The 14,454-nt window shown below is 46.1% G+C and overlaps 1 protein-coding gene across 1 annotated transcript in view; it reads left to right on the top strand.

Moving 5' to 3' along the window:
- The window catches only part of LOC106613923 (spermatogenesis-associated protein 16), a 68,295-nt gene that overhangs the window by 36,749 nt on the left and 17,092 nt on the right, over positions 1-14,454 (top strand). Inside the window, exon 5 of the mRNA XM_014216724.3 lies at positions 12,267-12,351. Coding sequence (XP_014072199.2) covers positions 12,267-12,351 — 85 coding nt within the window. The remainder of the gene's footprint in view (positions 1-12,266; positions 12,352-14,454) is intronic.

Here is a 14,454-nt window from a genome sequence, read left to right as displayed (position 1 = left end):
CCACCTCCTCAGCCACACAGGCCTCTTCAGAAATGATCTCAGAGCCTCAGGATGAGGAGCCATCCACCTCCTCGGCCACACAGGTCTCTTCAGAAATGATCTCAGAGCCTCAGGATGAGGAGCCATCCACCTCCTCGGCCACACAGGTCTCTTCAGAAATGATCTCAGAGCCTCAGGATGAAGAGCCATCCACCTCCTCGGCCACACAGGTCTCTTCAGAAATCATCTTGGAGCCTCAGAATGAGGAGCCATCCACCTCCTCAGCCACACAGGTGTTTTCACAAATGTTGTCTGAGCCTGAGGATGAAGACCCATTTGCTTCCACTTGTCCCTAGCAGGATTCTTCAGGTGTGTGTGTGTGTGTGTGTGTGTGTGTGTGTGTGTGTGTGTGTGTGTGTGTGTGTGTGTGTGTGTGTCAGTACACACGCATGTGTTTATGTGTACATCCCTGCATAACATAAACAAAATTAATACTTTCCCTTTTGCAAAGTTTTAAGTTTCCATATTGTAGGTAACATTGATGATTTTATTATTACTGGGTATGTATGTGGGATGTTCCACCACTATAAAACTATAAATGCTGTGAATAACGTGTGTAAACTAATGCCCATGTGCTCCCCATTAGAAATGCATCCCCACCAAATCCTGCTGCTGAGGATTAACCACAGTCTACAGACCCTGCTGACTGGCCTTCAGTTCTGACTGACAGAATTCGGACACAACTAGTTTGCGAGGACCAAGTGAGGTACCACCTAACTCTGTTTTCCCAAGGAATGAGAGTGATGGAAGAAGTTGCCACCACCAGTATTTCAGGAAGACCTTGGTGAGTGGTGAAAAAATCCCTACAAGTTGGTTGGTGTATTCCGAAAGAAACAGCAGCCTCTTTTGCTGCGAATTCTTTTCTAAGAAGCAAATTAATTTAGCAAACTCAGGACTGACAAACTGGAAACATGCAAGTTCGTTGCTGACTTCACACAACAGCAGTTCAGAACACCACAACTGCATGAAAACATGGAAAGAACTGGCAATGAGGATCAAAAAAGGGGAAACAATTGATAAGCATGAGATGGCACTTATGGAGGCTGAGAGGATAAGATGGAGAGAGGTGTTGACACGTCTGACTGCTATTGTGCAGTCTCTGGCAATTAGAAATCTGGCACTAAGGGGACACACAGAATCACTGTACTCTCCATCAAATGGACATTTCCTCAAAGAGATTGAACTGATGGCACAATTTGATCCAGTCATGAAAGAACACTTTAGCCATGTCCAAAAAAGGACCTCGAGTCACACCACCAGCTACCTTGGCCACCAAATACAGAATGAACTCAGTGATTTGTTGAGCAGCAAGGTAATTTCAATAATGGTGAGTGACATCAAGCTGGCAAAATTATTCTCTATCATTCTAGATTCCACCTCCATTGTCATCCACACGGAACAGTTGTCAGGAGGAGGAGCCCCTTATAAAGGAACATTTTATGGGGTTTTTGGAGGCAGAGGAGTCCATGGGCCAACATTTGATCCCTGATTCTCAAAAGATTAGAGGAGCTAAAAATTCCTTTTGAGGACTGTAGAGGACAGTCTTATGATAATGGGGCCAACATGAGAGGCAAAAACAAAGGTGTCCAATCCAGACTCCTGGAAATGAATCCAAGAGCTCTATTTATGCCATGTGGGGCTCACACATTGAACCTGATTGTGGCTGATGCTGCTAAAGGTTCTGTCGATGCCACAGGTTACTTTGGCATCTTACACAAACTGTACACCTTGTTCTCAGCCTCCACACAGTGATGGGCCATCCTGAAAAAACATGTGGACATCACTTTGAAGATGTGGACTGAGACAAGGTTGGAGAGTAAAGTTAAGTGTCGAGCCACTGAGGTATCAGGCAGCAGCTGTGAGAGAGGCACTGATTGAGGTGAGGGATCAAACCCAAGACCCTGTGATAAAGATTGAGTGCCAGTCCTTGTCAGAGGAGGTGGGATCATACCGCTTCAGCATCTGTACAATGGTGTGGTATGACATCTGGAGCCAGATCCAACATGTGAGCAAGCTGATGCAGTCTCCCAGTATGCATGTGGATGTTGCAGTCAGTCTTCTCAGAAAGACAGAGAGAGGTCTCAGCAACTACAGGGCAAAAGGCTTTATGACTACATAAATGTCAGCCAAGGATATTTGCGAGGGAATGAATGTAGAGGCTGTTCTACAACAAAAAAGGCTGAGGTCCACAAAGCGGAACTTTTCATACGAATCATTTGATGAGCCTTTGGTTGATGCCCTGATGAAGCTGGAGGTGACATTTTTCAGTGTCGTTGTTGATGCTGCAACCTCAGCCCTTCAGGAAAGATTTTCCACATTGGAAAATGTAGGAGACAAGTTTGAGTGCTATCAACCTTCCAAAGTCTCTCAAATAAGGAGCTGACAGAACAATGTGAGGCCCTTAGTATGACACTGCACTATAAAGAACACTCAGACTTGGATGGCAGAGACCTTGCACAGGAACTGAAGAACTTGCCTGACTTGCCATCGAAGACCATGACCCTGCAGATAGCAATACTGGGTGATTTGAAAAACCATAGTCAATCAATCAATAATATAATAATTATTTTAGCAAAAACGTGTATTTTTAATTTACAGTCTGTAGAAGCTATGAGAATAGAAAAGTTCAATACTTTTGTGAAGCATCACTGCACAGTTAAAATATATGGCAAATAGCCAGGACGGGTTGTGCTAGCCGCAAGCGCCAGACCTCCAGTAAACCTCCATGGCCCAGTACATCCGGTGCCTGCTACGCGCACTCTCCCTCCAGTGCGCACCCATAACCCGGTACGGCCGGTGCCTGCTGTGAGCACTCGGCCCTTAGTGCGTCTCCCCAGTCCGGTGAGACCGATTCCTGCTCCACGTAAAAAGCCTCTAGTGATAATCGATGGTCCGACGCCTGTAAGGATGATCCAGGGCACTAAGCCTCTAGTGATGGTCCATGGCCCGGAGCCTGTGGGGACATTCCATGGCACGAAGCCTGAAGAGGTAATCCATGGCCCGGAACCTGAGGAAAGAATCCTTGGCAAGAAGCCTGGAGGGATTTTAAATGGTCCGGAGCTTGTAAGGATAAACCATGGCACGATGCCTGTCGGAATAATCCATGGCCCGGCACCTGTAGTGAGAATCCAAGGTAAGAAGCCTCCAGTGATGATCCTTGGCGCGGAACCTATAGAAATGATCCATGGCATGGAGTCAGCAGCAACGGTCATTAGTCCGGAACCGATTATGACGCCTCCTAGTCCGGAGCCTCCGGCGACGCTGTTCCGTCCGGAGCCTCCAGCGACACTTCTCAGTTCAGAGCCTTCAGCAACGCTCCTCAGCCCGGGGCCTCCAGCGACGCTCCTCAGCCCGGGGCCTCCAGTGACGCTCCTCAGCCCGGGACCTCCAGCGACGCTCCTCAGCCCGGGACCTCCAGCGACGCTCCTCAGCCCGGGACCTCCAGCGACGCTCCTCAGCCCGGGGCCTCCAGCGACGCTCCTCAGCCCGGGGCCTCCAGCGACGCCTCCCAGCCCGGGGCCTCCAGCGACGCCTCCCAGCCCGGGGCCTTCAGCGACGGTCTGCAGCCCGGAGCCATCAGCGGCGGTCTGCAGCCCGGAGCCATCAGCGGCGGTCTGCAGCCCGGAGCCATCAGCGGCGGTCTGCAGCCCGGAGCCTTCAGCGGCGGTCTGCAGCCCGGAGCCTTCAGCGGCTGCTTGGAGGTCGGAACCTCCAGCAGTGGTCTACAGCACAGTGATTCCGGTAAGGATCTACAGTCCGATTCCTCCAATAATGATCCACAGGCCTATGTTACAGAAGCGGAGGGATCTGCGGGCGGAATGGAGTTTACACCCTGAGCCAGAGCCACCTCCGTTGCTGGAGGATCGGGAGAAGAGGAAGGTTCTGGGTGGAGCACATGAGCCGCCATAGACTGTTGTCACCCTCCCTGCCCTCCCTTTGTGTTTGGGGTTGTTGTTGTTGGGTTTTTTGGTTTGGGTGCAGTCGGAGTCTGCACCTTTGGGGGGGGGGGGAGGGGGGTACTGTCACATCCTGACCCTGGTATGAGGTCATTTTTCCCTAGTAGATTGGTCAGGGCGTGACAGGGGGTGTTTCGTCTATGTGTTTTGGGTTTTCTGTTTTCTATGTGGGTTGTCTAGAGTTTCATTCTATGTTGTCATTTTCTATGTTGTGGCCAGGTATGGTTTCCAATCAGAGGCAGCTGTCTATCGTTGTCTCTGATTGGAAGCCATACTTAGGCAGCCTGTTTTTCATGGGGATTTGTGGGTGGTTATTTCTGTTTAGTCTAGAGTACCTGACGGGACTGTTGTTGGTCGTTTTCTTGTTTTCTTGTTGAAGTGTTTTCATTAAAAATCAAAGAATGAGCACTATACACGCTGCGCCTTGGTCTCCATACAACGACCCCTATGACAATATGTGTATATGTATGCATGCGTGTATGTATATGGATGTATATACACTGCTCAAAAAAATAAAGGGAACACTTAAACAACACATCCTAGATCTGAATGAAAGAAATAATCTTATTAAATACTTTTTTCTTTACAAAGTTGAATGTGCTGACAACAAAATCACACAAAAATAATCAATGGAAATCCAATTTATCAACCCATGGAGGTCTGGATTTGGAGTCACACTCAAAATTAAAGTGGAAAACCACACTACAGGCTGATCCAACTTTGATGTAATGTCCTTAAAACAAGTCAAAATGAGGCTCAGTAGTGTGTGTGGCCTCCACGTGCCTGTATAATCTCCCTACAACGCCTGGGCATGCTCCTGATGAGGTGGCGGATGGTCTCCTGAGGGATCTCCTCCCAGACCTGGACTAAAGCATCCGCCAACTCCTGGACAGTCTGTGGTGCAACGTGGCGTTGGTGGATGGAGCGAGACATGATGTCCCAGATGTGCTCAATTGGATTCAGGTCTGGGGAACGGGCGGGCCAGTCCATAGCATCAATGCCTTCCTCTTGCAGGAACTGCTGACACACTCCAGCCACATGAGGTCTAGCATTGTCTTGCATTAGGAGGAACCCAGGGCCAACCGCACCAGCATATGGTCTCACAAGGGGTCTGAGGATCTCATCTCGGTACCTAATGGCAGTCAGGCTACCTCTGGCGAGCACATGGAGGGCTGTGCGGCCCCCCAAAGAAATGCCACCCCACAGCATGACTGACCCACCGCCAAACCGGTCATGCTGGAGGATGTTGCAGGCAGCAGAACGTTCTCCACGGCGTCTCCAGACTCTGTCACGTCTGTCACACGTGCTCAGTGTGAACCTGCTTTCATCTGTGAAGAGCACAGGGTGCCAGTGGCGAATTTGCCAATCTTGGTGTTCTCTGACAAATGCCAAACGTCCTGCACGGTGTTGGGCTGTAAGCACAACCCCCGCCTGTGGACGTTGTGCCCTCATACCACCCACATGGAGTCTGTTTCTGACCGTTTGAGCAGACACATGCACATTTGTGGCCTGCTGGAGGTCATTTTGCAGGGCTCTGGCAGTGCTCCTCCTGCTCCTCCTTGCACAAAGGCGGAGGTAGCGGTCCTGCTGCTGGGTTGTTGCCCTCCTACGGCCTCCTCCACATCTCCTGATGTACTGGCCTGTCTCCTGGTAGCGCCTCCATGCTCTGGACACTACGCTGACAGACACAGCAAACCTTGCCACAGCTCGCATTGATGTGCTATCCTGGATGAGCTGCACTACCTGAGCCACTTGTGTGGGTTGTAGACTCCATCTCATGCTACCACTAGAGTGAAAACACCGCCAGCATTCAAAAGTGACCAAAACATCAGCCAGGAAGCATAGGAACTGAGAACTGGTCTGTGGTCACCACCTGCTGAACCACTCCTTTATTGGGGGTGTCTTGCTTATTGCCTATAATTTCCACCTGTTGCCTATTCCATTTGCACAACAGCATGTGAAATTTATTGTCAATCAGTGTTACTTCCTAAGTGGACAGTTTGATTTCACAGAAGTGTGATTGACTTGGAGTTACATTGTGTTGTTTAAGTGTTCCCTTTATTTTTTTGAGCAGTGTATTTACCCAAACAATATATGGAGGATTGAAAATGATGCAGACAATTACATTGATGGAAGCAACATTCTTTCTGCAATATTAAGCTGATCCACCCCTTAAAGGGGGAAGAAAAAGACCATGACCCTGCTTGAGCTGCTGGTATTTATACACGAAGGGAGCTCTCAGAAATGTATCCACATTTGTGTACTGCTCTCAGAATTTGTCTTACTCTTCCAGTGACCGTAGCTGAAGCAGAGAGGAGCTTTTCAAAGCTGAAGCTCATCAAATCCTACCTGAGGTCCACCATGTCACAGGAACGCCTTAGTGGCCTTGCTGTCATCAGTATTAACCATGCAATTGCTGGGCAGATTTCTTATGATATAATTGATGACTTTGAATCAAGGAAGGCAAGAAAGGTCAGGGTTTAGATGGCAGTTGTGCAATTTAGTTTGTGTTTCTTGTTTGAAGTGCAATAGTGTAATAATCAGGTTCTCTTCTTTATAATTGTGTTATTCTGTTTGTGTATTTGTGTGATATAGAATTTGTGTAATCTAGTTTTTTGTGTGTTTTATTGTTAGCAATAGGGTAACAGTGTAATAATTTGATTCTCTTTATTTGTATTTATATACTACAATTTGTTTCTATTTGTCTTTGTTACTTTTTGATATTTATGAGTCTTATTTTTGTATATATTTTTATATCGTTTTAAATGTTATGACTATTTATTTGTGTTGTTCCAAATGTCTGAATAAAAATTACAGTTAGTGCAGAATGGTGCTTTTTTTGTTGTTGTTGGCTGTGGGGTAGCTGAAGGGGGGGGGTTCTCCCAGGGAGCCATACAAGCTAGAACCGCCACTGCATGCCAGTCTCTCTTGGCTTAGAGTTGAGGAAAGACTGACTGCTTCACTTATTTTTTTTTTATAAGAAACATGTTGGAAATTGCAAGTTGTTTGCACTTACACAAAGCACTGACCCCACGAGACACCAGTTTTTTTTAGTCCCCAGGTCCAGAACAATTTCAAGGAAACATCAGTATTATACAGAGCCATGAGTGCATGGAACTCCCTTCCATCTTATATAGCGCAAGTGAACAGCAAACCTGGTTTTAAAAAAACAAATAAAGCAACACCTCACGGCACAATGCCTCTCCCCCATGTGAGCTACTTGTATGTACTGACATGTATGTGTAACTGAAAGATGCACACACGCACACAGACTACATTTTAATATTTGTAAATGTATGTAAAGTCTTTTGTCTGTAATGTCTTTTTTTGTTGTGTGTCAGAGCCCAGTAAGACTAGCTGTCTCCATTGGGGTTGGCTAATGGGGATCCTAATAAATCAAATCAAATGTATATCAATAGACACATGTATGCCACGATTATGGGAACTAGAGGAGGTAGGCTACTGAGTGCCTGGTGAATGGAGAGAAAAATATCCTGTACACACCACTAACTCATTTTCTTATACGATTCACTTTTGTCTTCCATTATGCATACATCTGATTTGCCAAGCCCAGACCTCGGAAAAGAGGTGTTGAATGCCAAACCTTTTGCACTCGGGAGCCAAGAGTATGTAGAATGCTGACACCAGTAGAAAACAACGTTATTCTCTACAGCTGCATGTGCTGCTAATGGAGTTGCTGTGGCGTGTGGGGTTGGGCTGTTATTTTCTACAGCTTTCAAAGACAGTTCTTACAATGGTGTGTCACCTGAGTATCAGAACATATCTATGTTGTGGTGCAGTACAGCTACCTGGGCTGAGCTGCTATGTGAAGGGAGTTGGTGGTGATGATGAATTGACCATCCCCTAGTAGTCCATTGTGCTGTGGGGCTGCTGTGGCCTTCCACTTACCTACCCCATCACTTTGGTTTGTTTTTTTCTTCCTTAGACTTTAATGGTGTCACATTGTGAAGTCTACACAAGCTGCCTCTATTGGCCATTTTTTCAGGCCAGCCGTCACAAACGGCCCCATGCTGTCAGACTGGTCATTATCTTGATATGAGGGGTCAGTCCGGTCCCAAATGTTTTTTTTTCTGTCTTGAGGTTGATATTTTTTGGTTGTCATGCTGTCCTTTGACAAATCTCTTATTGTTCGTCCACACCCCCCATGTGGCCAGAGTGAGAGAACTAACAGGAACTTTTCAAATGAACCCAAATCCCAGTCTGCCTGTTGAATTTAACTCTGTCAAATTGACTGCCAGCATCGACATAAAGGAGATGTATTTTTAATGTATACATATCAAGAGGACGAGGGGCTGTAGGCAGCAGGCTAGTCTCATAGGGCGGTCACAGTGCAACTGGAAAGGTTTCCAATTCCAAGTGTTTTGAAGACGTTTTTAAAAGGCTTGTGATAGCCAGATGTACTTTCCGTGACATCACTCAATAGACAGGGCCTCTCATGTAAGGGAGCTATTGATCTGATCACCCATGTTACCTTGGACCCTCAGAAAAGGGGATTAAGGGGTCAATTGACATTATTGGCAAACTTGTTTTTATAGCTCTCTCTGTTACAAGAGTGGCATGACAGGATTATAAATGGGTGTTTGCTCTCACTCTGTAACAAAGAGAATATACACTGCTCAAAAAAATAAAGGGAACACTTAAACAACACAATGTAACTCCCAAGTCAATCACACTTCTGTGAAATCAAACTGTCCACTTAGGAAGCAACACTGATTGACAATAAATTGCACATGCTGTTGTGCAAATGGAATAGACAACAGGTGGAAATTATAGGCAATTAGCAAGACACCCCCAATAAAGGAGTGGTTCTGCAGGTGGGGACCACAGACCACTTCTCAGTTCCTATGCTTCCTGGCTGATGTTTTGGTCACTTTTGAATGCTGGCGGTGCTTTCACTCTAGTGGTAGCATGAGACGGAGTCTACAACCCACACAAGTGGCTCAGGTAGTGCAGCTCATCCAGGATGGCACATCAATGCGAGCTGTGGCAAGAAGGTTTGCTGTGTCTGTCAGCGTAGTGTCCAGAGCATGGAGGCGCTACCAGGAGACAGGCCAGTACATCAGGAGACGTGGAGGAGGCCGTAGGAGGGCAACAACCCAGCAGCAGGACCGCTACCTCCGCCTTTGTGCAAGGATGAACAGGAGAAGCACTGCCAGAGCCCTGCAAAATGACCTCCAGCAGGCCACAAATGTGCATGTGTCTGCTCAAATGGTCAGAAACAGACTCCATGAGGGTGGTATGTGGGCACGACATCCACAGGTGGGGGTTGTGCTTACAGCCCAACACCGTGCAGGACGTTTGGCATTTGCCAGAGAATACCAAGATTGGCAAATTCGCCACTGGCACCCTGTGCTCTTCACAGATGAAAGCAGGTTCACACTGAGCACATGTGACAGAGTCTGGAGACGCCGTGGAGAACGTTCTGCTGCCTGCAACATCCTCCAGCATGACCGGTTTGGCGGTGGGTCAGTCATGCTGTGGGGTGGCATTTCTTTGGGGGGCCGCACAGCCCTCCATGTGTTCGCCAGAGGTAGCCTGACTGCCATTAGGTACCGAGATGAGATCCTCAGACCCCTTGTGAGGCCATATGCTGGTGCGGTTGGCCCTGGGTTCCTCCTAATGCAAGACAATGCTAGACCTCATGTGGCTGGAGTGTGTCAGCAGTTCCTGCAAGAGGAAGGCATTGATGCTATGGACTGGCCCGCCCGTTCCCCAGACCTGAATCCAATTGAGCACATCTGGGACATCATGTCTCGCTCCATCCACCAACGCCACGTTGCACCACAGACTGTCCAGGAGTTGGCGGATGCTTTAGTCCAGGTCTGGGAGGAGATCCCTCAGGAGACCATCCGCCACCTCATCAGGAGCATGCCCAGGCGTTGTAGGGAGATTATACAGGCACGTGGAGGCCACACACACTACTGAGCCTCATTTTGACTTGTTTTAAGGACATTACATCAAAGTTGGATCAGCCTGTAGTGTGGTTTTCCACTTTAATTTTGAGTGTGACTCCAAATCCAGACCTCCATGGGTTGATAAATTGGATTTCCATTGATTATTTTTGTGTGATTTTGTTGTCAGCACATTCAACTACGTAAAGAAAAAAGTATTTAATAAGATGATTTCTTTCATTCAGATCTAGGATGTGTTGTTTCAGTGTTCCCTTTATTTTTTTGAGCAGTATATTTTAAACTGAGATGACTGAGAACTATGGCACTCTGCTTCCAAACAATAGCTGTTTCTATATGCAGCTTCATGCTATATGCAAACTGTATGCCAAGCAATTAGCATTCCATTGAATGCTTCATGAGGGGGAAATCCAAGATGCAGGCTTCTCGCAATCTTGGCTTTATTGTAGAGATCGCATAGAGTTAGCACTCTGATGTACATTGAAAGCTACCAATGCATTTGACCATTTAATTGTTGTGAGAATGCTAAGACTCTAGGGTTTACTAGATGGACTTCACGCCCATTAACCAGGCATGAGTCCTAACCTCCGCTGTAGTCAATAGAGGCTGGTCCAACAATGGAAAATCAGTTGCTTCACTCTTATGGGAGTGCAATTGGGTTTTCCTTTCTCAAACACACACCAGTGAGTGCTCTCATGAGGTTCATTGATTGTGGCTGTGATGATGACTTCAACCATGCCTGGCCTCTCTCTCTCTCTGGCAATCCAGGCCCACTGGCCCATCCATCCATCCCTTAGAGCTGAGCCATCATCATCACTGTCAGATGAACCAATCATGACCAATTACTGGGATTATCTTTCAGTGATCACAGCACATCTGGCAGTCATCAGCCACTGTATAGATTGTTGGAAGCAGGGGAGACAGCAACCTGGCAGGCCAAGGCATGATCCTAGCTGCTAGAGACCTGGCCAGTGCCAACAGGGTTGAACTGCAACTAGGGGAAAGGGGCATACCTAGTCAAATCCACAACTGAATGCAATCAACCGAAATGTGTCTTCCGCATTTAACCCAAACCCTCTGAATTAGAGAGGTGCGGGGGGCTGCCTTAATCGGCGCCCAGGGAGCAATTGTTGTCGGTGGTGGACTGCCTTGCTCAAGGGCAGAACGGCATATTTTTCCACCTTGCCGGTTCAGGGATTCGAATCAGCAACCTTTCGGTTACCGCCCCTACAATATTATTATTATCATCATGACCACTCAGCCTCTTTCTTCCAGCCCTTGTCCCAACAAGTACCAACGCTTAAGATCATTTATTGGTAGCTGCTTCTCTGGTGGGGAGCCAAACATCAGCCAAAATGAGAATAAATCTTTGATGTAAAATCAGAGATAGTTGCTTCATCAATTTGACAAATGTGATGTGTTCTTCTGGCGGCTTGTGTCACTTTCTACCAAACCACTGAAAATGATTTTACAGTTATGTTACCACAGTGTCTTCAGAATAAAAACTCAAATCCAATGTGCCGCCACAAGTATAGAGGTAGTGTAGTAGACAGACAGGAGTGTGACTGCATGGTGGGATGATTTTAAGGGTCTTTCACAGATGATTGGTGAACATGTTTGCAGAGGATTTATGCAGCATCAGATGTGACATCTGTAAGGCGACACAGTGTGCCATATACAGAGCCCTCAGCCATGGACGGGCATTGGCTATAAATGGGGCATACTAAAGTAACCCAAAGGTACTCTTTGCAAAACAAACAATACCTGACCTTGTGATCGTTTACGCTATAGATCCACTTACAGGCATAGTGCTCCCAAGACTAAACGTGACAGAATGCTTTTTCAGTCCGTTATGTTTTTTTTTGTATCATGTCATGTGCAATACATTCCTCTTTGTTTTTGTTGGCAACCTGGTTATTCTGAGAACATGGGACAAATACACAATAACGACATAAAGGTTTTTGAATGGCAGGATGCCAGGCAATACTTTTCCCTTGACAAATATTTATCCTTACATCGCAGGGACACCAGAAACACTGAAACTGGGTCTTATGTCTGCTATTTTGGTTGACTTTTTGATATTGCTGCAGATGGTTCTTTTGATAATGTTATCAGTGCTATGCTGTTCCATTTTAGAGAATGAAAACCACTGTGTTGTATGTGCTCTGCTTGACTCTGCTGTGCTTTGCTCTCCTGTGCTATGCTAGACTATTGCGTATGCAGTTTTCACCTAGCTATTGAATGTGTGTGCTGTCTTTCTTGTGCCTCTCTCCCCACAGAGTGTAACATCTTGATTGAAATGTGTCTGATAGTTTCTGTTTGTCTCTGTCCTTGTCATTAGGAGTGCCATGATTGCTGACTGGGTGTACTGGCTGTCCGGGTGCTCAGATGAACACATAAGCAAGCTCATCAAACTGTATTGGCAGGTGAGAACAGATGGCCCCAGAGCAGAGACGAGGGGCCCACCGCCCAATCAAAAGCTCAATGAATGATTATTACTTAAAAGACTGCCGACTGAGGTAGCTCTTTGCATATCAATCAGGCAGAACGCTGCATAACACTAAACTGTTTATAATGAACCAGAGCACAGCGGGGTGGCACCGAGTGAACCTAACCTCAACACTGGCAAGTAAAGGTCATCCAATGAATCAGCCTCTAGACTACTGTATGTTTACACAAACATTGTCCTCTCTCTAATCTAATCTTAATGACCTCAACCACTACTATCACACAATTTACACAATTGACAGAATACATGTAATGTGTTTGCTATGTTTTCCCGTTTTTACTTGCCTTGCATATGTCTAGCATCATAACCATGTAGTACTGAATATAAACCCCAAGCTTTGTACATGAGTTTCCATAAGATGTTGGAGGTTGGCGAAGGAACACATAGAGGGAATTACACTCGCTGAAGTTGCTTTTCTGCACTTCAAGTTTAGCAGAGGAAAGGTGAAGAGTTTTTTTTTAATTCGGAGGGCAAAATGAATGCTTTTGACCTTGAAAGTGGGTTTGTACGGATCTGCATTCGCTTGAAATCGAGCCTTGATTTGCATTTGCTTGAAGTGAGATGAGTGCGGGATAGATTTTAGTATTCAGTACATCAAGCACCTTCCGTTTTATTCATTTCCGTCCCATGTGAATTTCAATACGTCTGTGTGTGTTTATCCTGACGGCCCTTAAACTAGCTCCCAACATCACACACAGCCTTCAACCCACTGTGGGTTCCAAGTCCCTCAGTGAGGGCCACAGATTTTGAACCACACTACTTCCACTTTGAATGTTTCCTTTGTCAAATAAGCAGGGGAGAAACTTCGGACTGGTATTGACGTCAAGTAGGCATTTTGTTTTTCTATCGCATGGCCTTTTTATGGTTCATCTTTACAGCTAACTCATTCCATATTTTATTGCAATACTTTCTCACTAAACATGCACATGTAAATGAATGTTAATAGAAAATATCTTAGAGCCCTAGCTGTGGCATTTGTTTCATTGTGATACATTTTCTTGCCTGTTGACAAATGGCTCAGATATTCTCCATCAAAACAGAACACCCCCAAATAATTGAATCAATGGGCGAAAACACAACATTATCTCCCTAAGTACTGTAGGGAGATAATGTTATGTTTCTCTGGGTGGTCAGACTAATGAAGCCTCAGCTCTTTCTCCTTCACTTATCAATAGAGGTGATTTAATAAGGTAGCTAGCTAGCGATATGAAGCTCAAAACGAACTCATTGACATAGTACTGTAATCTGCTTATTCTAATGTCATCTGAAATAATAAGTAGATGGAGAGCTGAATTGTCTGGTAGGGTAATATTTCCCTTTAGCTTCAGACAAATATAAAAGGTTATGGGAAAACCAAAGCCATGTTAATCCCCAATCCATAATCTGTTCCCTCTCATTCAGAGTGGATTTAAACGGAGAATAGATTAGTCCAGGAACACCGTTAGTTTCCCAGTTGCAATGTTTTATTCATCCCAACAACCCAACGAAAAGCATAGCAATGTTTAAAATACATTTTTTCCCCAGTCCATCAAAGCACAGAAAACAGTAAGAACAAATGTAACCTTGAATGGCTAAATCAGCAGATCTACTGTAGCAGCCTGAACAATTCAATCAGCTCTGCTTTTAGTAACTTTCATCATTTTAGGAGTGTCTACCTCAGCGTAAGGCCAGCAGCATACCACCCTGTATCCCACTGCTGGCTTGCTTCTGAAGTTAATCAGGGTTGGTCCTGGTTGGTCCCTGGATGGGAGACCAGATACTGCTGGAAGTGGTGTTGGAGGGCCAGTAGGAGGCACTCTTTCCTCTGGTCTAAAAAAATATCCCAATGTCCCAGGGCAGTGATTGGGGACATTGCCCTGTGTAGGGTGCTGTCTTTTGGATGGGACGTTAAAGATCCCCTGGCACTTATTGTAAGAGTAGGGGTGTTAACCCTGCTGTCCTAGCTAAATTCCCAATCTGAGCCTCATACCATCACGGTCACCTAATCATCCCCAGCTTACAATTGGCTCATTCATCTCCT

The sequence above is a fragment of the Salmo salar genome, chromosome 10 (genome assembly GCF_965601325.2).
Source record: "Salmo salar chromosome 10, fSalSal1, whole genome shotgun sequence".
NCBI lineage: Eukaryota > Metazoa > Chordata > Actinopteri > Salmoniformes > Salmonidae > Salmo > Salmo salar.
Note: the sequence above shows the minus strand (reverse complement) of the source record. Positions and strands in the feature narration are given on the sequence as shown.